This window comes from Hyperoodon ampullatus (assembly GCF_949752795.1).
Source record: "Hyperoodon ampullatus genome assembly, chromosome: 14".
Taxonomy (NCBI): domain Eukaryota; kingdom Metazoa; phylum Chordata; class Mammalia; order Artiodactyla; family Ziphiidae; genus Hyperoodon; species Hyperoodon ampullatus.
The window spans coordinates 54,578,272-54,601,247 of NC_136927.1; the positions used below are offsets into that span (position 1 = coordinate 54,578,272).

Sequence of the window (22,976 nt, forward strand, 5' to 3'; positions counted from 1 at the left end):
GTTCAGGGAGGCGTCCAGGAAGCTGTAAATTTTGCTTGCATCTGACATACAAGAGCTAAATGCTTCAAAAAGCACCTTAGTGAGTTGGAAACAGGTGTGGATGATCATCACACTTTGAGAACTGCAGCTCCAGGCTGAAAAACAGGAGACTTGGTCTCTATTTTTAAGAGCCCTCTTAAGAGAACCTAGTGAAATTGCTCTTACCCATCGTCCCCGCGAATGTAACAGTCACATTTCACTCTACATTAAGGAGCAGTTTCATGACTTGATTTTCTTCTCTCAACAAACACACCATTAACTCTTCTGCAGGCCTTTCAACGGCCCTGCCTACCAGATACGCTCCCTTGCAGCTCACACTCCTGCCCCAAGCGATGGGGACACCCTGACGCCACAGATCCTCTTCCGCCCGCCCTCTCGAGACACCAAAAGCAGAGAGGGTGCCTGCCGCTGTTCCCGCGCAGCCCGCCGGCTCCGGGGGCAGGAAAAGTCACTAACGAAACCAACCGAAGGGATTCTGTCAGCCCCGCTGGATGACCCGACTTCTGCTTCCTCTTCACCTCCCATCCCCGAGACCCAAGACTCAGGGTCACGGCCACTCCCTACTTAAGAAACTTCGGGTGGGTCGTGCCCAAACTTTTTAAAGGCTTGGATCCACTTCTTCACCGAAGGCGTCAACCCCCCATTTTCCGAGACCCCGAGAGGCCAGGCTCCGCTCTCCGCTGGGCCGGGGGGGCTGGGGGCCCCGAGGGAAGACGTCCCATCCCGCCTCCAAGCTGGAGAGCAGCTCCAAGACCCCAGAGGCCAAGGGCCCGGGCCTGGCTTCGGTCCCGCCCCCGCGTCCCGGCCCAGGTTGTGGAGGCCGGAGCCGGTGCCCCGCCCGCTCCCGGCAAACTGCGCCGCCGCGCCGCCCCGCCGCGCCAGGCCTGAGGCGGCGCCGCCGGGCCAAAGGGGGCGCTGTCGACGCCGCTACCTTCGCTCTGCGCGCCGGGCCAGGCGAGCCAGGTGCCTGCGTGGAGGCCGAGAGGGGCCCGGGCAACAGGAGGAGCCTCCGCGGGGACGGGGCCCCAACCCCACGCTCTATCTCCCCGGCCTCAAACAGCCCTCGGCTTCCCTCCTTTTGTCACCCTCTCCGGACACCCAGCGCCCGCCTCCTGGGCCGGGCTACGGCGGGCGCCGAGGGCCAATTCCCGCGCCACTAGCCTTCCGCCTCCCGGAGCTCCCCGGCCAGCCCAGGCAGCATCGGCGGCGGTTTGAGGGCCGCCGCCGGCCCCCGCCACCCGGACTGGGCCCCGATGGAGGGGCGGAGGGACCCCGGGTTGCCCGGATCCTCTCTCCATCGCTATGCGCCTCCCTCCATCGCTCCGCGGACCGCGGCGCCGCAGAGGCCTCCCCACGCCCGGGCCCCGCTGCACCAGTTGGGGCCGCCGCGCGCGCCTCCCGGGGCCGTTCCGCCGCCGTCCCGCCGCCGTCCCGCGCCTGCCCACACTTACACCGACATCGGCGGCCGGCTTCCTGCAGCCCCGGCCCGCGACCCCACCTAAGCCCTCTCAGCCGCCGCCGCTGTCGCGCCGCAGCACGCAGTCCCGCCCCCGCTTAAAGCGGCCGCGCCCGCCGCCGGAGGAATAGGCCCCGGCGCACCGCCTCCAAGTGGGTGCGGCCTGGGCGGGCGGCCTGGGCGGGCGGCCTGGGCGGGCGGCCTGGGCGGGCGGCCTGGGCGGGCGGCCTGGGCGGGCGGCCTGGGCGGGCGGCCTGGGCGGGCGGCCTGGGCGGGCGGCGGGTGCGCCTGCCCGGCCCTTTAAACCTCTGTCTGCGTGGGCGGGGCCGCAGGCCGGGAGGGAGGGGCAGGCAGTGACAAGCGTCTTTGGTTCGGCTCTTTCTGCCCTAAGTATCCTCGCAGAAGCCAGGAGGCTGGGGAGGGACGCTTCGGGGCTGCTGAGGGGCGGTGGGCACCCGCGGGGCTTCCTTAGCAGACGGCGGACGGGCCCGGGAAGAGGCCACCCCTGAACTGAACGTGGCATGCTGGGCGGGGTTTTCTCCTCAGCTTGAGCCCTGGGGTCCTTCTTAGCCCGGGGAGGGGGAGGAGGTAAGGGAGGGTCTTTGGGAAGGCGAAGGCTGCAGACAGACAGAGACCCTGTAAGCAAAGGAGAGCCCAGGTGTTCTGCCTGGAAGAGGCCGGCCAGTCATTTGTTGCAGCTGCATCACTCCGAGGCTAGACCGCAGTGGACCACTTTTCAGCTGCTACGCGACGGGGCAGATGCCTTGGGTCGGAGCAATGATGAGAGGGAGGGGAAAGTGGGGCCCGGATGCCCAAATGAGGTGATGGCTGGACCAGGAGGCCCTGGAAGAGAAAAGTACTGTCAGGCCTCACCTGCAGACTCCATCTATGAGACTGGTTGAATGATGAGCTGTTCCTGGAAACACGTGGTGATCATGGTAAATGGACAGAGCATGAAAGTGATAACCTGACCTACCTCCAGCCCCTCCAGGACTGGCTCCACCTCCTGCCTCTTCCTGACAGTACTTCTCCCCTGCTCGCCCCGCACCGCCCCACGCCACCCCATCATCACTAACTCACCAGAATCTTTGTTTTCCCCTCTCAGACAGATATATTTCACACCTGGTAATAAATAGAGCTTGCAATTCCTACAAGATACGTTCAGGGACATGCTCCTTGCTTTTGTTTAATGTTGCCACTCAAGAACAAGCCTCAGCTGAAGCGCTGAGATTGTAAGTGGATATATATATAGTACCAGTTATTTCTGCCGCAGGAGAAATATAGTGGGTCAGAACACTCCTTCCCCCATGGAAGAAGCTGCCCACCTGCAAGCAAAATCCTCTTCACTCCTACCACCGCCAACCCCAAAATTTAGGAAGTCCAAAATTGTGTAAAGTTGAAAAATCTAAGGGCTGGAACCAATGTGCCATCCGAGGTTATTTAATATTGTTGGGGGGGGGGGGTCGAGAAAAAAAGCAGCAGTACACAAATCCTTTGATAAGTTTCCGTTTAATTGCATGTGATAAAGACCTACAGTTGGGGGCGGGGCGGGGAGGTTAACATTGGTGAAATTCATATGCTTTCCCATGGCCTTAGCTTCTACGAAAGTACCCATCACACTGCTATGATTTTTGCCTGTTTTCTTGTCTATCTCCTGAATTAGATGTTGGGGACAATGTCAACTTCATCTCTATCAGATAAATGAGATCATGCACCTCCTCTGCTTAAAACCCTCCAAAGACTTTTCAGCTTATCCTCAATCCCTGGGCCTGTGCACCTCCCAACCTCATTTTTCATGTTCCAGCCACAATGGCCTTGCTGTGCCTTCTGCCCACCTAGGACCTTTGTAGCTAATTCTCCTGTCTGGAATGTTCTTCCCTGAGAGGCACAAAGCTGGCTCCTTGTCATCCTTGATGAGCTCAAATGTCACCTCCTCAGAGAGGCCTTTTTAAGGCCCAATATAAGAAAAACATTGCCTGCCGCTGAACCCCCCACTAGCTCTCATAATACTGGAATTTTCCTTAGAATCTGAAATTATATTTACTCATTCATCATCTTTTTCCCTCCTAGACAGAAAGCTCCTTTTCTTTTCTTTTTTTTTTATATTTATTTATTTGGCTGTGCCGGGTCTTAGTTGCAGCACGTTGTATCTTCGTTGCTGCGTGTGGGATCTTTAGTTGCAGCATGCAGGATCTAGTTCCCTGACCAGGGATTGAACCCGGGCCCCCTGCATTGGGAATGCAGAGTCTTAACCACTGGACCACCAGGGCAGTCCCTCTGTCTTTCTTTACCAATGTATTCCTTTTGCCCATTGGGTGTTTTCTTAGTCTGCTCAAGCTGCCATTATAAAGTACCACAGCCTGGGTGGCTTACCCAACAGAAATTTATTTCTCATAGTTCTGGAGACTGGGAAGTTCAAGATCAAGGTGCCACCAAGGTAGGTTTCATTCTGAGGCCTCTTCTCTTGGCTTATAGGTGGCATCATGTCACTATGTGCTCACATGACCTCCCTGTGCTCTCTCAAGAGAGAGATCTCTGGTGTCTGTTCCTCTTCTTATAAGGACATAAGTCCTATTGGATTTGGGCCCCACCCTTATGACCTCATTTGGCCTTAATTACCCCTTTAGAGGTGCTGTCTCCAAATACAGTCACTTTGGGGATTATGCCTTAACATATGGATTTCTCAAGGGACACAATTCGGCCCATAAACAAATGTATAAATTTGTACCCTGTTTGGAAGAATACTGTATGAACCCATAGGATAGAAACAGCTGGAACACTAAAAAGAATACAGGGAGCCTCAAAATATTCACTCTGGTGGGCACTAGCAGTCTGCACAAGTGGTCTCTGCATGGAGTGGTTCAGGGCATGAGGCTTCAGTCTGACCTTCTGAGAGCCAAGAGGCCATCCTCCCTCCCCTGTCCCCTGGTGGGCTGGAGTCCCTGCTTACCTTTGCCTCACCTGTTGGGCTTCTTGGAGGCTGGCCCTAAGGGCTCCACCCCTATGAAGAACCTTTCCCCCGTGATGAATTAACAAATCCTCCCTAGGTCTCTTGTGGGTTTCAACAGGGTGACTGGGTGTCCTGTGGTCGAAAAATTCCAGCAGAAAATCTGGTAAAGCTGAGATCTAGGCCTGGAGCCATGGTAAATTCAACAAAGAGATAACCCTGAACTCCCTTTTGCCTACTTCAAACTACCATAGAATTTAACCCCCAAAGCCTCTCCAGAGCTGATCGGGGGTGATTGTTATCAGCTCAGTGGCCCCCACTTCCCACAGTTACCTTTCCAATGCAAGATAATGAGGATTTGTGGTAGGAATATTAACACTAGGGCTGCTGCCCTTCTGTTACCAAAGGGAAATCAACTATACCATTTTGCTAGGGCCAACAGACCGACTAACCTGCTTTAGAAAGATTTTCAATGACAAGAATTTACATCAAGACAGGTGCTGTGAGAGCCCAGAAGAAGAAAGGTTTCTGGGGGAGGTGATACCTGTGGGGAATTAGACAAAGAACGGACACATCAACATCAGCTTCAGGGTGGCCTTGCAGGTGGCTTCTGTGACATAGATGTGACCATCTATGGCTATCGTATAGTTATTCAATGTAATAATGTTACACATAAAAAAACGTAATAAATGTTATTATTCTATTTATGCATTTAGTACATTACAAAAACCACTAACAACCAGACCTTTGAATAATGTGAAATAGTCAAATATTTGAAACTCAATTTATAATCTTAATATACTATTTTCTTCTCAAGCACAATTTTCTTCTCAATTCCTGATGGACAAGTGAAACTCTCCCAAGTCCTTAAGCAATTCTAACGACGACAGCCAACACTGATTGAGTACTTACTATGTCCAAGCACTGTTCTATGTGTCAAGTCATTTTATCCTTACCACAGTCTCATGGGGCATTATTATTATTTTAAAGAAAAGTGAACTGAGGCATCAGGAGAGTTATGTGACTTTCTCAAGGTCACATAACTCTCAGAATCCAAAGTCTCCTGGTTCCTAGGCCTGGTATTTGTCCCCACAATGGTGACTGATGCCACCAGGGAGTGGCTAGCACTTTTAACTTTCCTAAGGGGACTCACTCAAATCTGTTCCCCCCTCCATCACAGTGAGATGGCAATGGGGCCAGTGGGGCCCGTTCTCAGGGGACCCCACAGCAGTCCCAGAAGTTCCTTCACTCCCATGCAGCCCGTCCTGCAATTGGGTCCCATCAGTGCCGGCCAGGCGAGACGAGCCATTCAACACCCCCTCTGGGTGGGCTCCCTTGCCAAGGATAAAGTAGAGGCAGAGCTGGGACCAGGATCCAGGCTGCCGGTGTCCAGTCTTTAAGGTCAGCCAGGCTGGCCACCTTCTAGGAGAAAAGACATGCTCTGTTCCGTTATGGCAGATGGAAGCGCCTGCTTAGGCCAGGGAGTGTCCAAGGAGCAGCCTGGTCACTCCTTATCTTGGTTGTCTGAGTGTCCCAAGGCCCTCAGTGACAGCGTTGTCGCTGTGGGCCCAGGTATGAGCACAAGCCCCATTTTACAGCAGGTGCAGAGAGGGTAAACTGAGGAATGGCATCAGTCCCAGCGCCTGCACCTGGGCCCTGCACCCAAGCCCTTCTCTCTGGAGGGACACAAGACGTTCCTAGGCCCACTGCCCAGCGCCTTGCACACAGTAGGTGCTACACTTTTCTTGAATGAAGAGACGCATCTCCAAGCCGTGCGCGTCATGAGGGGAGAAGCCACCTGGAGAAAGAGCCCAAAGGGGCCTGCTCTGGGCTTCACAGCGGCGCGCGCTCCTCTAGGGACGCTGAATCAGGGCCGGCGGACGCGGGCACAGACGCAGGGAGGGGAGGGGGCGCAGACTGGACGAACGGGGACCGGGGAGGGGAGGGGAATGGAGGGGTCGAGGGGAGAGGAGGGGCGCGGCGAGGGGAGGGAGGGAGGGGGAGCAGATTGGAGAAGCGGAGACCGGGGAGGAGAGGGGAGGATCGTGGGGAGAGTGGAGGATCGTGGGGAGAGTGGAGGATCGTGGGGAGAGGCGGCGTGCGGCGGAGTGAGGGAGGGTGCGGGGAGGGGGCGCGGCGCGGCTGACGTGGGTCGGGGTCGGCGCGACGGGCTGTGGCCGGCGGCGGCGCGCAGAGACACAGCGATCCGAGGCGAGGACGAGCCGGCGCCGCGCCCGCACCTCCCCGCACAGCCCGTGCCGCGCGACCTACGAACTGCAGCCGCCGCAGCTGAATCGAGCCGCGTGCCCTCCACGCTCCAGCCGCTCCCAGCGCCACCATGGCCCCGGCCCTCTGGCCGCACCTCGGCCGCATCCTCTGGCTGGCCTGCCTCCTACCCTTGGCCCCGGCTAGGGTGGCTGCAGGTAAGGCGCTGTGCGAGCCGGCCGCTCGCCCTCCCCGAGCCGCAGCTCGCCTGGGGCCTCGGGGCGGTCCCGGGCGGGCGGCCTCGCCGGGAGCCGGGGCTGCGGAGGTGGCGCCGTGCGCCCTGCGCGCACCTCCCTCCTACCCGGAGGCCGCGAGCTGCGGAGGGGAGTACGGCCTGCCGGGCGCCGCGCAGCCCTCTCCTCTGTCCCTTCTCCCCTCTCCCCTGAAGTCACCGGTACTTGAGGGGGCTTCCCGAGCCCTCGTTTCTGCTGCCACCTCCAGATCGGCCTTGCCCTAGGGACCGCGCGGTGGCTGGCGCATCCATCCCGATGTTTGGAAACCTCGCAGCCGCCGGAGATGGGGGAGGACGCTGAGGGGAGTCTGGGAATGCTCGGGGTCGTCGTCTCGCCACAGCCCCCAGGGAGCGCGGCCAGGTTGCCCGCGGAGCAGCGTTTTTGCCTTAAAATGTGGCCTTATCCAGAGAGGCTTTCTACCCTGCTTGTGTTGACTTCGGGGAGTATGCGATTTTAGCGCCCAGGAGGCCGGTCTGCCATTTCCTCTCTGGGAATGATTTCCAAAATGGACCCGGAGCTGGTTCCGCTGGGTCCTACCCGGTGTCTCCCGGGTCGTGCTTCTAACATCCCCACCTCCTCACCGCCCGAAGGCCAACACCCACTTTTCTGCCCCATTTTGGCGACAAAAAAGGACCCAGGGTGGAGAGTTTTAAGGGGACAGTTGGGACGTGGGCAGCTATTGGGTGGGTGTTAAATATTATCCAATATTTTCATTACCCCCCCCACCTTAAAAGAATGGTAGACAGAAGAAGAGATCTAATGCAAACTTGTGAAATAAAAGCCACAAGGTAAAATTAAAAACCTGCATCTTAAGGATGCATTAAGGGAATTTTGTGGGAATTGGCTTGGTCAGGAGCATCTGCTTGCCCCTGGAAATGGGGTCTCTTGTCCATTAGGTTTACATGTGTCCAGAAATTATCAACGTGGCCTAAATTGCCACAAAAAAAAAAGGTGGGGAGGGTTAGTTCTTTGGAAGTCATGTGTGGTTCCCAGCCTGGCCTATTGCACCCATGATACAGTCCAAATAGCTGGGAATGGGGTTGGGGAAAACTCAGAGGAGAAAAAGATTCAGAAGCCCTTTCCGCCCTTCCTGGGTCTGGGTCAGCCTGCACGACATGCTTCCTACACCAGGGGTTGAAGTCAGAAGTCCGTGTCCTGGACCGTTCATTCATTCCAGGTTGCATTGTCCAGACTTCAGAGGTACCTTGGGAAGTGTTTTTGTCTGTGTACATGTGCAGTGAGAAAAGGCTGATGTAGCCCTTTTCTAGACTGTTCTGGGGCCCTACAGGCTGTGTGGTCAGGGAGAATGTGCATGCTCCAGGTGGAAGCCCAGGGAGCCTGCTGGTGGGCGTTCTTCCACGGGTCAAACTCTGTGGCTGCTGTCACTTCACTTTTTGCTTTGGCCCTTTCAGCTCTGGGTCACTGGGGCACCTGTGTGGTCACTGGGGCACCTGTGACGCCCCTAAGCCCCTGACTGGGCTGCTCTGTACTCCAAGGCCATGTCATCTGGGCTCCCAAACTTGGAAAGGTGGATTTGCATGGGTAGGTAACCAAACCTGGGCTTGGTTCCTTCAGCCACAGGTGGCAAATCCTTCCCGGTCCATTTCAGCCTGGATGTTCTGGACGCTTTCTAGGCCCTGAGGACGAGGGGCAGCATCACCCGGGGGCTGTGAAATACCTGCTTTTTAAAAACAAGCCTGAGAAAAGTGCCCTTGGAGCCTCTGGTGCGTGGACAGGTCGGGAATGGGGGGCGCTCCCAGGAGCTGGGCCAGTGTCTGCTGCAACGTTGGCTGTAGCCACAGCCCCTCCCCACCCCCACCCCATCCCGCCTCCTGGCTGAGCTGGCTGCCCTCCTGATTCTGTTCCCCTGGCAACGGATCTGCGTCGTGCTGACATGCGCCTGTCTTGCTGCAGACGCTGGGTGGCCATTAGCATGCAGCTGAATGTCCCTGCCACCTGCCAGCCTCACTGTGGCCCACGCTCTTCTCCTGGGGGGTGTGGGCAGGAGCAAGAGAGGGAAGGGAGGAGATGGCCTCTCCTCTAAGCACCTTTCTGCAGCAGCCCAGCCAAAGGCTGCCTCCCAGCCAGAGGGACTCAGCCTAGGGCAATGCAGATTGCTGTGTGGTCCCAGGCAGTAGCATTAGTCCCTGGGGACCTCTGGGGACCTCTGGGGATTTGGGTCCTTCAGTGTAAAATACACACTGTGTTTTCTTGGAGAAACTTCTGTGTCTGGAATTCTCTCTTTGGGATTAAGGTGCCGCAGGTCCCTTTTGCAATGCTAGCCCAAATGACTTTATAATCCAAAATATGGCCCCAAGGAAAGGGCTTCAGAACAAGGAACGTGTAACGTGGGTGAGCGGAAAGGCTGGAGCCAGAGTCCCCAGTGGGGGCGGGCAACATCGCCGCAAGGCAAATGGGGTGCAGTTGAGGACACACTCGCTCACCTCCCAGTTTTGCTGAGTCCAGCAGGTCTCTCATGAGCCCCCTAAGAGCAGGGAGCACATCCTGTACTTCTGGGTCCCCCCAGCAGCTGTGGGTTGGGACTCAGTCCATAGCACTTGGGTGAAGAGTTTCCTGGGGCAGTGCCATGTGGTCTGGTCCCTCTGCCACACCCTTCTCTCCAGGTGCCTCTCCACAGCACAGTGTTGAACCCCTACTATGTGCCAAGCACCTGGCTAGGCTTGGGGGAGATGGGGATGACCCCTGCCCTGCCCTCAAGGAGCTTGCAGTGCAGTGGGGGAGATGAGGAAACCTTTATCCCAACCCAGGGTTGTGACAACTGTGTGCTCAGGCTGTTGGGAGAGTGCCGAGGAGGCAGGGTGGGGGGTGTGTGTCAGGGAGGGCTTCCTGGAAGAGGTTATATCCACAGACAGATAGGTGAAGAAGAGCAGTGAGGACAGTGTGTGCAAAGGCCCTGAGGCTAGGAAGGACAGAGCATGGGGTGGGGGGAACTGCAGGTGTTAAAGGGTTAAAGCTACAGCATGGATGTGCTAAGATGTGAATGTGGTCTCCCTCCACCCCGAGGCTGGCCCATGATCAGACTAACTGTGCAGGAAGCTGCTTGTCGGGGTGGCTGAAAGTAAGGCACGACTGGAGGCCAAGGGTCACGTTCAGGATGTATCGGTAATCCATCCGGATGGGACTGAATGCTACCTTAAGCAATGCTGGTAGAAATGGAGAGGGAGAATTAGAGTGGCAGAGGCCTGGGGATTGACTCTTGGGACAGCTGGTCCTCTGACCCGACAGAGAATGATAGGTGAAGAGAATGGTAGGTTTGGGAGGGGAGAAATCCAGGAGGTCTAGAGCACCACTGGCCAACAGAATTTTAGATGATGAAGGAAATGATCTATATCTGTGCTATCCGTGAGATAGCTCTCCGGGAGATAGCACTTGAAATGTGGCTCTAGTGCAATGGAGGGGCTGGAATTTTAGTATTATACATTGAAATGATTAACTTCGATTAATTTAAATTTAATTCCATGTGGTTAGTAGCCATTGTATTATTGCTCATTAGAAATGAAGTCTGTGTTACTGGGTTCCATCAGCATTTAGGAGGTACTGGAAGCCAAGGGAGGGGGTGTATGTTGCCGGGAAGTGGGGGTGGGAGGGAGTAAAATGAGCAGAGGGGGGCTTGTGGGCCCTTCTCCCTTCCTTCTGCATCACCTCTTCTGCCCAGGTGTGCACTGTTAGACATTCTCTAACCTCAGGCCCTTCAGAAGTCTCACCTGAAAAAGAAAATTACAAATCACAGGAAAATAGTTACTAAGACGTGCAGTAGTGCTATTGACAAGAGTGAAGGGTTCTGGGAATTAAGATATACCTGCTTGGGGGCTTCCCTGGTGGCGCGGTGGTTGAGAGTCCGCCTGCCGATGCAGGGGACACAGGTTCGTGCCCCAGTCCGGGAGGATACCACATGCCGCGGAGCGGCTGGGCCCGTGAGCCATGGCCGCTGAGCCTGGGCATCCGGAGCCTGTGCCCCGCAACGGGAGAGGCCACAACAGTGAGAGGCCCGCATACCACAAAAAAAAAAAAAAAAAAAAAAAAAAAGATATACCTGCTTGGGCTTCCCTGGTGGCGCAGTGGTTGAGAGTCTGCCTGCCGATGCAGGGGACACGGGTTCGTGCCCCGGTCCAGGAAGATCCCACATGCCACGGAGCGGCTGGGTCCGTGAGCCATGGCCACTGAGCCTGCGCGTCTGGAGCCTGTGCTCCACAACAGGAGAGGCCACAACAGTGAGAGGCCCACGTACCACAAAAAAAAAAAAAAAAAAAAAAAAAAGAATCTGCCTGCCAATGCAGGGGACACGGGTTCGTTCCCCGGTCCGGGAAGATCCCACATGCCACGGAGCGGCTGGGCCCGTGAGCCATGGCTGCTGAGCCTGCGCGTCCGGAGCCTGTGCTCTGGAACGGGAGAGGCCACAACAGTGAGAGGCCCGAGTACCGCAAAAAAAAAAAAAAAAAAAAAAGATATACCTGCTTGAGGGATTATCATGCAAATACTGAAGTTCACATTAGTGCCACTGCAGACATCCTTTTGATGTGTTGTCAGGTAGAAATAAAGTAATTCAAAATTGTGCGCAGAGGCTGATTCTGACTAAATTTAAAACTTCCGTGCATGAAAAAGAGCTGGAGGACAGCAATATGATAGCAGCTGTTGTCTTTGGGGGGTAGGGTAATAGGACACTTCTAATATTCTTTATGCATATGTGTTACTTTTACGATGGAAACAAATCTGATTTTTCAAATCTTACCTTGTGAGTATGATAAAATCTGCAGCTATCTAAAGCAGGTGAAGAATAATGACTTAGGAAAATGCCTATGATACAGAATTGAAAAAACAGCAACAGCAATGGAATATATAATCTCAGAGTAAGCATCATTTAAAAGAATAGTAGGAAATGACCCAATATAGTAAGTGGTTGTTACTAATTATTAAAAAAATTTTTTTTAATTTTATACCTTTGTCTATTTTCAGATTACGATTAGTCTTACCTTCAATGTATTGGTCAGATGGGGAGTGTTATTTAAAAGGCCTCTTACTTGGTCTCCATTCCATGTGCTCCAGGCCCTATTCTCCGCTTTGCAACCTAGAAAACTAATTTCTGGGTTCCCTGTAAGAGCTGCATCCCCAGTATTTCAGTTCAAGTTCCCCAAGGAGTTGACCCAGCTGGAATCACAAAGCTCCAGCGCTGGCCCCTGCAGGAATCCTGGAGGTTCCCTAGAGCAGTGTAGTCCAGTGGAACTTTCTGTGATAATCAAGATCTGTATCCACAGTGTCCACTATGGTGACCCTTGGCTACACGTGGCTGGCCCTAGAAATGCGCCAGTGCAACCAAGAAAGTGGGTTTCAAGTTTGTTTCACTTTAATTGACGCTTAAGGAGCCACACGTGGCTAGTGGCTACCATATTGGACAGCTCAGATCTAGAAGCTCTCACTTTACAGATTTACAAACTGAGACCAAAGAGAAGGGAGCTTGGCTTGGATCACAGTGGCCCTTCCTCCCAAGGCTGGCCTACCACCATCAAGGTATTAGGCCTTAATAGGGTCTAGACTCAGCTTTGTGTTTCCAGCTGGAATTTTGTTTCACATGTAAAGGTTAGTCCAAAAGAGTGGGCGATGGGGGGCGTTTCTTGGCATCAGCTGCGCGGCTCCTCCTGTGACGTGCACTGGCCGTCATTTTCACAGCTAAGAAGCCAGGCCAGGTCAGCATACACGTGCTCTGTAAGGCCCTGCTTGGCTGGCATGAAAAAATAAAACAAACTGGAGACACGGGAAAGGACGTGGGATTTGGAGTCAGTTGGGCCTGGGTTTGAATCCCAGCTGGGCAATGAACTAATCGTATGACCCTTGGGCGGGTCACTTGACCTGCCTGGGCCCCAATTTCTCCACCAGTAAAAGAGACTCACAGAAGCCGGCCCAGAGGGTGGCGGTGGGTTTCCTGGCCACGCCCCTTCGTGAAACGTGGCCTTTGTTTCTGGGTTCCTAGGCGTGTATGAACTTCACCTCACCTCCGATGGCCCTGCCACCACGGGGGCAGAGGTGACCATCACGGCCAGCCTGGTGGCCGATGACAATGGCAGCCTGGTCCTGCCCGCCAGCACCCGCCTTTACCGCTTCCGCTGGATTCACACCCCATTGCTGCTCACGGGGAAGACAGATGAGGCTTTCAGCTCCACCATCCGCATCGTGGGGAACGTGCCCGGGGACTTCCCGGTCTCCGTCTGGGTCACCGCCGCTGACTGCGGAATGTGCCAGCCTGTGGCCAGGAGCCTCCTCGTCCTCCCCATTACAGGTGAGGACCTTTCCTACTTGATTTGTCTTCAGACTCTTGGTGCAGAGAAAACATCCAGCCTGGCTGGTAATCACATAAATGCAGATTAGACCCATGGTTCCTTCGCTGCTGTCAGTTAACAAAGGATCAGAAAATGGTAATATGCACTGCTGGCAGGGTTGTGCTGAAATGGACACTTAAAGTACATATTGCTACTCGGGTGTAAATTAATACAACCCTTTGGAGAGCAGCTGATACATATGTATCAATGGTTAAAAATTATTTTAGTCTTTGGCCTCTTCTTTCTCATTCTCTCTCCCTCTCTCTCCCTCTCTCCTTCTTTCTTTCTCTCTCTCTCTCCCCCTCCTCCTCCCTTCCTTCCTCCCTCCCTCCCTCCCCTCCCTTCTCTCTCTTTCCAAGAAATCCCTGCTTTCTTGGAGTTTACAGTCTATTAAAGAACTTATCTTCAGGAAATAAACCTCCATTTGGGTAATGGTTTATGCACGAAGATGTTCATCACAGTTTTTATAATAACAGAAGAAAATAGAAACGAGCTAAGTATGCAACCATAAGGGGACTGGTTAAGTATACTGATATAATTTGTATAATGAATAATAATGACCTCTACAAAGAGTTTGTTGTAGCCTGGGGGAGTACTCATGGTTGTAAAATTTTAAAAATCAAAACAAAATTCTATAACCAATTTGATCAACTGTGTTTAATATGTGTATACCTTAAATATGTACACACGTATACTTTGCAATTCTTCAAAACATCAACAATGCTTGTGTTTGCGTGATAGGCAGTTTCTTTTCTTTTCATTCCACTTTTCAGCAAATTCCAAATGAGCTTTATTGAGCACACCTCACTTTCTGCTTAAAAAATCAGCTTTTAATTTTTTTTTTTTAGAGGAGGCAGCACGGAATGGTGTTCCTCACCCAGCCCAGCACATGGGGTGTGGACCTGCGGTCAGTAGAACTGCTCATTTTTTCTAGGCTCATCTAATACTTTGAAATATTTCCCAAGAGTTGCTTTCAAAGCCTGTGCATTTCCTTCTGGTCCTGGGCATCTTTTGTGCCAGAAAGTTCAGGGTCCTGGTGAAAGGGGTGCAGGAGCAGAGCTATGCATGTAACACGTGAAGTGAGTCTTCACCAGTGTCCACGGAGGGGGCATACGCCTCTGTGTTCGGTGACCTGCAGGGTCCCCTCTTGCCACCACCTGGCTGTGACAGCCAGGAGGTCAGGTGGGGGAGAGGCTGCCCTGCCAACTGGCACGTGGCTCTGCCCTCCTCCACTTCAGTGGACTCACCCTCCCGTGGTCTCTGTCCCAGAGTTCCTCGTGGGGAACCTCGTTGTCACCCAGAACACCTCCCTGCCCTGGCCCAGCTCCTACCTCACCAAGACAGTCCTTAAAGTTGCCTTCCTCCTCCACGACCCCAGCAACTTCTTCAAGACCGCCTCGTTTCTCTACAGCTGGGACTTCGGAGACGGGTATGTCCTTACCCCCCTTGATGCCCCAAAGTCTTGGCTCATGGCTGGCGGCCCTGCCGTCCCAGGCAGGGTGCTCTGTACTCTCCCATCTTCACCTGCTCACTCTCTCTCACTCCAAACATGCCTTGTACACCTGCTCTGTGCCCAGCTCGGGGTCCACGGGGACCAGTGTGAGCCAGTCATGGGACCTGCCTTCAAGGTGCCTGCAACCTAGTAGAGGGGTCATTGGTGCCCAAAACAGCCCTTTAAGGCTGGTCAAGGTAGGTAGGATTTTTCTCTGTTTGACTCTGGAGGGACCTGGCCAGCCAATGACATACGCTGTTATACTCACATGGTAGAATTCAGGTGTTCCAGCTTCATTCTCCTTACACCTTCCTCTCCAGACAAGCCAATTGCGGGAGGCAGGTCGGGAAGTGGGGGCCAGTCAGGCATATCTGGAAATGGGCAAGATCCTGCATGAAGAAAGCTACAGAGCTACTGAGAAGTAGCAAAGATTTGTTTTTTTTAATTTGTTTCATTGAAGTATAGTTAATTTACAATGTTGTGTTAATTTCTGCTGTACAGCAAAGTGATTCAGCTATGTGCATATATATATTCTTTTTCATATTCTTTTCCATTATGGTTTATCACAGGATATTGAATATAGTTCCCTGTGCTATATAGTAGGACCTTGTTGTTTATCCATTCTATATATAATAGTTTCCATCTGCTCATCCCAAACTCCCAATCCATCCCTCTCCCACCCGCAGAAGTAGAAAAGATTTGAGTAAATGGATATGTACACCAAGTCCGGGATGGTGAGTCTTAATATTGTAAAGATGTCCGTTTCCCCCCAGTTATTCTTTAAGTTTAATGCAAACCCAATAAGAATAATTTTTGAAACATTACAAAGATTTTACAGTTCATCTAAATTTTGTGTATAAATACACAGTTTTACACATATGTGCACATACATATATACATATACGTCACATATACACATAATGTATATACATATATACATACACGTATACAAATACACATATACGTTTATATATATATGTATATATATGGTTTTATAACATAAAGAATATTTGTCTCAAACCAGGGCACAGCCTCCATATTTATTAGGGGCATTTATTTTCACATTAAAGAAAGTTATATTCACTATTTCTTTCTCTTTTTTTTTTCCTTTGGCTGCGCTGCAGCCTGCAGGATCTTAGTTCCCCGATCAGGGGTTGAACCTGGGCCCTTGGCAGTGAAAGCACAGGGTCCTAACCACTGGACCACCAGGGAATTCCCTATTCACTATTTCTATTGCAATTGAACATTTTTGACTAGGCAATGAAATAAAATAAGATAAAGAAATGAAATATAAATGTAAAGGAGGAGACAAAAGTCATTGTACACAGATGACAGTACTGTTTACCTGAAAAACACAAAAGACTCAACTGAAAAATCTTAGAACTAAAAAGGTTTTAATAATGTGGCTGGTTACAAAACAAAGATTCTTAGCTTCTCCATATAATGGCAGTCGAAAAAATCTTTCATAATATTTATAAAAATGGAGAGAATAAACTTAGCCTAAAATTGTAGGATTTATGTGAATAAAATCACAGATTGTACTGAGAACCTTAAAAAGACTTGAAACATGATGAGAGAATTTCTCAATATTGTAAGAAGAAAGAGAAATGATCAGAAAAGCAGAATGATGATGAATGGTGATGGGGAAAGGGGCTAGAAATACATACATAAACATATTTAGAAAGCTACAAATAATTTTCAGCAAGAAAAGGCAGCTCAATGGAACAGAATAGAAAAAAGCAGAAAAAAACTCTAAGTTTATATACACATGTAGTGTATGATAACAATGTTATTTCCAGCCAGTGAATAAGGATAGATAGTTTGATAAATGATATAGGGTAGCTGGTTAACTGTTTGGGAGAAAAATAATCTAATCCCTAACAAAAGCTATTCCAGATAGATTTAAAATAGTAAACATAATGAACCAGGACTAGATTGGAATGTAGATGATCCCCTGAGATTGGATAGTTTGGCAGTGGGGAAGGCATTTCTGTAAATAAAAGGCAGAAACTAGAATGGAAAAAATGCTAAATTTGGCATCATCAGATTTAAAATTTGAAATGAAAGAAGTAAATCAAACCAAAGGATAAAGGTTAAACTGGGAGAAAATATCTGGAAGATATGTAATAGGTAAAGGTTTGATAAACTTCAAATATAAAGAGCATCAACAAATCAACAAAAATATTTTATTGTTACTAGAATTCCTTTTGAAGTGATTCAGGTAATTGTAGGGAAAAAGCATGATGTTACACACTTAATATGTTATATCGTAACCTGATGGAGGTATGACTCTTCCTGTTTTTCAGATGAGAAAAGTAAGGCTTAGAGTTACGTAGATAGGAAATCTGGAGCTGATATTTAAAGCCAGGTGTGTCTTAACTCCAAAGTTCATACTTCTCCCCTCCCCAGATTGTCCTTGTCTAACACACAGCTTTTCCCAGTTTCCTGGCTCGGGGTGCAGAGCACTTCCTGGCAGGTGACAGGCACCTGTTGCCAGGAGTTCTCCTACCTGTAACTTACAAATACAAAGACAACCAGCAGCCACTCTACCAGGTACAGCTGACCTCATGCCCTGGCTGGCTCTGGGGACTGATGCTGGGATGTTGTTTTTGCTTGCAAGGTGTTGGTCTGAATGTGTCACTGTACAACCACTCTAAGAGGGCACGTGAGTCACTTCTGTCATCTCCTCCCTGTCACCTTATAGCACCCAGATGGTGACCAAAGACGCTACAGTCTATTATAACTATTCCATCGTTGGATCCTTCACTGTGAAGGTCAAGGTCGTGGCGGAGTGGGAGCAGGTAACACCGGACGTCGGGAAGGGCGTTCTGCAGAAGACGGGCGACTTCTCCGCCTCGCTGAAGCTGCAGGGTGAGTCTCTGGGGGTTGGTGTGGGTTGAGCATTTGGCCCATCAGGGAGCCCTGGGTACCACTCCTTCCAGGGCTGGGTCACTTGCAGATCAGAGTGGCCCCAACTGGGCACTGGGCTGAGCTCAGATGCAAAGCCTCTCTTCTGTTCCCCTGGCAGCCCTCTGAGCGGGTCTGTCATTCCCCGCTTCCAAGAGGACACTGCAGGCCATGGAGGAGGCCAGGTGGCCACCAGGTGGCAGAGCCCAGACACTGCTGTGATTTGGTACATCCCCATCACTTCTCGTTCCCGGCTACATCTGCCTCCCATCAAGGACCATCCTGTCGGGGCTGGGACAGCCTCAGTCGGCTGCACAGGGAGGGAACAGCCAGAGCTGGCTTTGGCAAGAGGGGGTGCTGGGGCAGCTGCAGCAGATTTCTTGGTCGTGCTAATGGGGTGCTGCTTCCCCCACCCTGCACACGGCACAGATGATGCAGGGAGGTGGTGGTACCCTAAGTCAGCCCCAGGTCCTGCTCACTAGGGCCCTGCTTGCTTCCTCCGGCTCCCTCACTCTAAGCTGGCTCCAGCACCCGCTGCTGACAGGGAGGCAGGACCCGGGTATGCCCTGGATGTGACCTGTGACCTGCCCTTGGGGAGGGCCAAGAGGAGGACAGGGTGGTGGTCACACAGCCTCGGGACTCCACGAGCCCTGATACAGCTGTCGTCAGCCACCAGATATAATGAGGTCTTCTCTGCCTTTCAGAAACCCTTCGAGGCATCCAGGTCTTGGGGCCTACCCTAATTCAGACCTTCCAGAAGATGATAGTGACCTTGAACTTCCTGGGGAGGTGAGTGAAGCCCAGAGCACACTGCGCATGACCTGTGGTCCTGCCCGCACTTCCCCTCAGAGGCTCCTGATCTTGCTCCATTGCCGAGGGGCCCCAAGTTAAGGAGCTTACGGAGGGATGATGCCACCCTTGACTGTGCCATGGGAGAGTCACGGGCATGGCTCCATTCTCAGGGTCCAGGGGAGGGAGCACTGGCCTTTTGGGGCTATCTGCAACATGGGCATCAAGGCAAAGGCAGGTGAGGGACCACTCCTGTGAAAAGACTTCCGTATGTGACTTGGGCCTGCTTTCCAGCCCCCTGGAAAGCAGGCCATCTTGGGTAGGACCTGGCTCAGCTCCTGCCAAGAACACCATCAGGCTGAGATTGTAGTAAGTGATGAGATGAGGAGATGCTGGGTGTGTTCTCCCCACAAGGGAGCCCCTCTCTGGGGCCACTGGGATGGACGGGGCTGCAGAAAAATAGTGGCCAGGGCCCAGCCCTCCAATGACTCTAGTGGGGAAGACCAACCTCACCCAGTCACCCAAGGGGACACGTCAGGGGGAAATAAGGCTAGACCGGGAGGGGGCAAATTAACCAAGGAAGGAGGAAGACAAGCCAAGGGGCTGGAGGTGGCTCCTGAAGCTTTCAGCGGGTTTTGGAGATAAGAGCTCAGTACTTAGAGAGCAGAGGGGGAAACTACTTGTTCTTGTTTATTCTGGTCTAGGTCATGTGAGATAGGAATGCTCACTTGGAATTCTTTATATGGACCTGCATTTTCTAGATTCTGAGCCTGTGCTGTGGCAGGTGGATAGTTTGGAATGCCCTCACCCCTTCAAACCTGTCAAAAGCTGACTTATCCTTTTAGGGCCTACTCAAATGCCACCTCCTCCAGGAAGCCTTCGCTGACTTCCTCATTAAGAACACACTCCTCCGTCCCCTGTGCTTCCACAGCGCGCCAAGTGCGTCACTGGGGCACTCATTCTGCCTCCTTCAGCAGTCTGTGCACGTCTCTGTTTGCCTCAATGACCCCCTCGGAGTCCCGAGCCATCTCTTATATACCGTTGTGTTCCCTGGAGGCCAGGGAAGCTGGGTGTTCTGTCCTGGAAAGGACACTGAAGTTCATGACTGCCTGGGCTTTCTTGGACTTAGTCTATGCTCACACTCCTTGCTGAGCCATTGCTTAAAAAATGCCCCCATTTCCCTGCAGCCCTCCTCTGAATGTGTGCTGGCGTCTTAAGCCCGAGTGCCTCCCGCTGGGGGAAGGGGAATGCCACCCTGTGTCAGTGGGCAGCACGGCTTACAACCTGACCCACATCTTCAGGGATCCTGGGGACTACTGCTTCAGCATCCAGGCCGAGAACATTATCAGCAAGACGCATCAGTACCACAAGATCCAGGTGTGGCCATCTAGTAAGTGACGCTTTGCCTCTGCTCCTACAAAGGCAGCAAAAACCAGTCAACCCTGCCACCACCGCCAGTGTGCTGCCACCAGCCAGCTCCACCGACAGCCATCAACAACCAGTCCCAACAACACTAGCATCATCAATAACCCTACGGTCCCCAACCAACACCACCGACTGACCACCCACAGCACGAGAAACTCTGTAGTGCCATCAACAACTGCTCTAGCCCCCACTACCAGAACCCCTCAGTGCCACCACCACCACCCTCCACACCAGCACCACTAGCAGCAACGACACACAGCTCAGCTACTGCCAGCTAACTTGCCCAGCACCACTGCCACCATCACCACATGCTACAGACAGTTCTTCTAGCATCTTCAATAGCCAGAGACGGCGCTGCCACTGCAACCACCCTTACCACCATCAGCACTGCTGTTAACACCCCTGCCACCAGCCCCTGCACCAACCATTTGGACCAACACCATCCATACCGTGCTACCCCAGCATCATCCCAACTTCAGCTCTCTTGTTGCCACCACCACTGACAGTGGTCAGTGTCCCTCCAGACGTTAACCACTGCCACACTTGTCCCCAACACGAACCCTCCCTCCTTCACTGCTATCACCGCCACCCCATCACCTCTGTCTCGGCGCTGTTGCTGCCACTAAAACAAGCATCTCCGACGGTGACTGTGCTGGACTCACAGGGCTGTTGTGAGTCTCCCAGGGAGGGTGAGCAGCTCAGAAAGTGTGCAGTACAGTCTCTCTCATTCATAAGGGTGCCCAACCATCGCCCCTGGAATACCCTTTCCCAAACACATCATGAGGTCCTGCCACCAGCTTACAGCCATAGGATTGGCTGATGACAGCATCAGGTCCTACCCTTCATTTCCGGGGGCAGGGGATGCCTCTTCTGTGACCCCAGAAAAGAACTTTCTTATGTAGAGGAGAAAGTAGGATCCCAGAACCCTAGGGATGGTCTTTCAGATGCCCAGCCAGGTTCCATGCCATACAGAACAAAAGGGGACACCCTGCCAGCTGCACTCATCCCCAAGTTTGGCCCTGTAAGAGCATCAGATGCTGTCACTGCCCCCTCCAGTCTTTCCAGTCCCTCTGAGACCCTGAGCAGATGCCACTCTCCGCTCCTGGCCCCCGCTGATAATGTGGGCCAGGCAGACTCTGTGACCTGTTGGCATCATTGGTGGCCTTGGGCCCCACCTCCCCCAACATCTCCTGGTCACTGAGTGTCTGGGATCCCTCTGAATTCTGCAGAGAAAGGCAGCACTACAGGTAATCAGTGCCGCCTTTTCTTGGGAGACAGATCCTCATGGCGTATGGTGGTGGCTCTACCAGGAGGAGGGTGGGGGAGGAGTGAGAAGGAACCCACACTTGCTGATCGCCTGCCTTGCACCTGCCTCACCTGGTTGCATTCCTGTGGCAGCCTTGTGGGTCAGTGTTGCCATCAGGTCACTGGTCAGAATCAGGGTTCGAACCCAAGACCCCCTGGGCTCTTCCTGCTCTGCCATGCTGCTTCTTGGTAACAGGATAAGGGAGTGAGCCCAGAGCTGCCAGAGGTCTCAGGGCTGTTTGGGTGTCCTCACAACTTGGCTTCCCTTCCCCAGTGCAAATCACCCAAGAGAGACCAAGGAGGAAACTGCTAGGTCTTTCATGGCATAGGCTCAGAAGTTGTACATCATCACTCTGTCTTATGCTGCTCCTTGGGAGCAAGTCACTATAAGTCCAGCCCACACTCTGGTGGGAAATTTAGTTGCACCCCTTGAAAGTCACTATCAAGTAAAACTTTAAAACCCTCACATACCCCAGCTTGGTTTTTGTGAAATCCTGGATTTGCCTATTGGGGTTGCCTAGTTGGGATGCATGAACACAAGGAGGAAAAAAGCTCTGGTGGGCTTTGTTCTCTCCCCTGTGTCATCTCCTCCTGAAGGCTAGTATTCAGCACCAACTACCCAGGCTCGTGACTTTACCCCGTCTCACTCCCAGGCATCCAGCCTGCTGTCTTTGCTTTCCCGTGTGCCACACTTATCACCATGATGCTGGCTTTCATCATGTACATGACCCTGCGGAATGCTGCTCATCAGAAGGACATGGTGGAGGTGGGTGCTTGGTGGGGTGGGGGCTGGAGTCCTGGGCCCTGACAGGAGAGGATACGTGGAGAGGGCAGGGGGGCTAGACCAAGGAGCCTGGAGGTGGTCTGGATGTCAGAGCAAGGCCCTGAGGCTGGGGGTAATGTGCCCAAGAGGCATCCATAGATGGGGCCCGATTGTTGATTTAGCTGCTTGCCAATGTGACTTACCTCCTTCTATGCTCACCCTTTGGTTGGCGGCCGTGCCCATGAGCTGGTAAGGGAGAGGGCAACCGAAAGTAGCAAAGACCCAGAGAGCAGAAAAGCCAAAGGCACAGGGAAGCGCTGCGTGGCTCCAGAAAGGTGTTTCTGTGCACGCTGCCAGCAGGCAGCTGAGCTCAAGGCCACCTAGCCAGGCAGCTGAGCTCATAAGGCCACCTAATGGGACTCCCAGTGGGTGGGCGGGTGATTGACCAGTGGGGTTTTGTTCACCATAGGTGGCTGATTTTGACTTTTCCCCCATGTCTGACAAGAACCCGGAGCCGCCCACAGGGGTCAGGTGCTGCTGCCAGATGTGCTGTGGGCCCTTCTTGCTGGAGACACCATCCGAGTACCTGGAAGTTGTCCGCGAGAACCACGGGCTGCTGCCGCCCCTCTACAAGTCTGTCAAAACTTACACAGTGTGAGCGCCGCCCCCACCCCGACCCAGTTTCAGCGTTAACTGACTGCTGACTGGGAGTTTTGGGCAGGGCGGGGCAGGGTGGTGCACGCTGCCCAGCAGGAGGGGTTCATGTGTGCAGGGCTGTCCACCCTGGACGGCCATCCATTTTTACAGTCCAGCTGCCTCCACAAGCCCCTTCCATCACACCCCCTAGCCATCCATCCATCCACCTATACAGTTGTAAGCCCCTCTCAGTCAGTCCCACTCCTTGGCTTTGAAGAGGCCCCAAGTGGGACTGCAACACCAGATGTGGTCCTTGTTCTCTCCTAAGTGTGCCTGGCTACTCCTCGTCCATTCCTCCCCTACTGGCACATTTGCTGTCTATCTTGG

At 52.9% G+C, this 22,976-nt stretch overlaps 1 protein-coding gene across 3 annotated transcripts; it reads left to right on the forward strand.

The window, feature by feature from the left end:
• Positions 1-6,780: 6,780 nt before the first annotated feature.
• TMEM130 (transmembrane protein 130) lies at positions 6,781-22,611 on the forward strand (the record flags this gene model as incomplete). 3 transcript variants are annotated; one of them, XM_079718681.1, is made up of 8 exons in its annotated part: positions 6,781-6,865; positions 12,927-13,232; positions 14,542-14,701; positions 17,469-17,635; positions 18,376-18,460; positions 19,648-19,850; positions 21,844-21,956; positions 22,423-22,611. In XM_079718681.1, 8 exons carry the CDS (start codon positions 6,781-6,783, stop codon positions 22,609-22,611), a joined length of 1,308 nt encoding a protein of 435 aa, XP_079574807.1. The 3 variants fall into 3 exon arrangements, with proteins under 3 accessions (XP_079574807.1, XP_079574808.1, XP_079574809.1); XM_079718682.1 differs by having other exon boundaries at positions 22,459-22,611; XM_079718683.1 differs by lacking the exon at positions 12,927-13,232 and having other exon boundaries at positions 22,459-22,611.
• Positions 22,612-22,976: the final 365 nt, after the last annotated feature.